The sequence below is a fragment of the Saprolegnia parasitica genome, assembly GCF_000151545.1.
Source record: "Saprolegnia parasitica CBS 223.65 unplaced genomic scaffold supercont2.1229, whole genome shotgun sequence".
NCBI lineage: Eukaryota > Oomycota > Saprolegniomycetes > Saprolegniales > Saprolegniaceae > Saprolegnia > Saprolegnia parasitica.
The window spans coordinates 1-2,225 of record NW_012157623.1 but is presented as its reverse complement, the minus strand read 5'-3'; the positions used below and the strand labels follow the sequence as shown (position 1 = coordinate 2,225).

Genomic DNA, 2,225 nt, shown 5'->3' with positions numbered 1-2,225 from the left:
TCGCTTGCAGGGGCGAGTTGCGCGTCGTAAAAGTTTTTGGTTTGGTGCGGCGCACACGTCGGTTTGTGGACCTTCCAGTGACGAGTATGGCAGTCGCGCCCTCAATACCATACGACATGGCACCGGCTGCAGCGTGCGGGCGCGCTGCCTTGACCACACGCAGCGCAGGGCATGACTCTTTCTTCTTCTTGTGGACTTGCTGCCCAAATGCCAACTGAACGATCGTTGTGGATTCGAACCGAAAGACAGGGCCGTTCGGTATCCGGATCAACTTTCCTCACTTGACGAGACGTTTGACCGACCCATCATGACCATCGTCCAACATCATTGCGCACAACGCCACAACGTACCTCATCCTCGTCGGCGATTGCATTCCTTCGCGAGCGATCGCGGGCAGGCTTCACATGTTCCTCGTCATCCGGCGGAGCGATGTTGCATGGCTTGTCCGGCACTGCTCGATCACTTTGGCCAAAGTCGGATTGGGTGCGTCGTTGACAACGCCAGTGGCAGCACCACCGACGGCGACGAGACTGCGGACGGCCGCCGAGCCGGAGGGCCAACTCGATGGATCCCCTGACAGCACAAGTGTAGACGGCTGGAGCTGGCGTCGCTTCAGATTCGACACCTCGTCTAGAATGAGCTTTGTGCCTGCCTTATCAGCGCGTGGCATACGACGATGGCCCGTATTGGATCGATGACAGCCCAGACGACATCTACGATATCGGTACGACCTCATGGATTTGCGCTCATGCAGGATCGGCGATTGGCCAATCGCAAAGCGCGATATCCGGATAGGGGAAAAGCGAGTGGGTTTTAGCCAATTACAAGCGCCTTTGTATTTTTCGACGCTATGATTGGCCGATCCCGATGGATTTCTATTCTCGGTGCCATCACGAACTCACTGTGAATTTGGACTACCACCATGGTCGAGACGCGCTCGATGCAGGGGTACATAATAGCTATTATGTACCCCTGGCTCGATGATGACCGCACGCGTGGCGGCGCAAAACCAAGAGACATGTCTCCCTCGTGGGGGCAGTGTTCGAAGCACGGCGCTGACGGTCGGACCGACCGTTCTGCACCGACGGCTCTGCGCAGGTGACAGCGCCTCGGCGACTGGCAGCGTGGATGCCGTCCGTCTTGATAAGGCGGGCCCCACGGTGTCGCTCGGTAAAGTAATTGATGGCGAGATGGCGAACGAGGTCTTGGCATCGATGTAACATGCTGGCTCACGCAGTTCTGGACACCTTGTACAGCATTTTCGTCATAGAGTTGGGAGGTTTTGACCTACCCCTTTTGGCACACCAATGTACATGGAAATCGGAATGAGCCCGCTTGGTTTAAATGGCGTACACTGGGAGCAACAATCTTTAGTCCCACGCGTTGTCGTATCGGTAATGTACCCGTATATCGATGACTCATGACGATCTTTCCTCTCGATCAGTCATGTTGAAGTTGCAGAGTCGCGATGCGGAGCGTGCCACGTCACCTGTAGCAGGTTGTCCAAGACAAGACAATTGTTTCATCGACTCGTTGCTTGTCGAAACTACGTTGATTACTTGAGGGACGTTGAAAGGGTATTTGTGCTAATGAGTCCGGCAACAGTTTTTGATCAAGGACTACTGCAGTAGGAATGACTCTCAATGGCTTTACGAAGCCATGCCATTGCTGAAGGCGCGTACAACGACCTAGTGCTCTCGGTAGTCGACCTCGGTTACGCCGGCAAGGGAGTGAAACTAGACGCGGAAATCCCGATTCAACCCAAACACGCTATTTGCAACGACTCAAATCCCCTTGAAATAACGTGAAACACACGAGTGGTGGTTTCCATGGTCGCTTCGTTCAAGCCAATTGAATATTCCTGCGAGCACGAGCGTTTCAAAGCGGATCTCTGCGCGACGATTGGCTCCCAATTTGCGATAATTCGCATTTACAAGTACATGTACCCTCCAAGTGGCCACATACCGTTGCGTGGCGTCCGTCAACGCTACTTTTCTAAGCGAATGAGCCAAAATCCTCGGAAGCTGCCGCGAGGATTACCACAGTCGAGCACTTGCACCATGTTGCGCCGCCTTCTGCACGCGCCTCGCCCTCTCGCGCGCCTCTACTCGAAGCACCTCGGCGTGCTGCCCGAGGTCCCGCCCGAGTGCCTCCAGGCGCGGACGCCAACGCTGGACGTGCCGCCGATGCTGCACTCGTTCACGGAGATGTTCCGCAGCATGTCG

At 55.4% G+C, this 2,225-nt stretch overlaps 1 protein-coding gene across 1 annotated transcript; it reads left to right on the top strand.

The window, feature by feature from the left end:
- Positions 1-2,060: 2,060 nt before the first annotated feature.
- SPRG_18469 (hypothetical protein) lies at positions 2,061-2,221 on the top strand (the record flags this gene model as incomplete). Its single annotated transcript, XM_012357911.1, has 1 exon — positions 2,061-2,221. A coding segment is annotated over one exon (161 nt), but the record flags the coding sequence as incomplete, so codon positions are not given.
- Between the last annotated feature and the right edge of the window lie 4 nt (positions 2,222-2,225).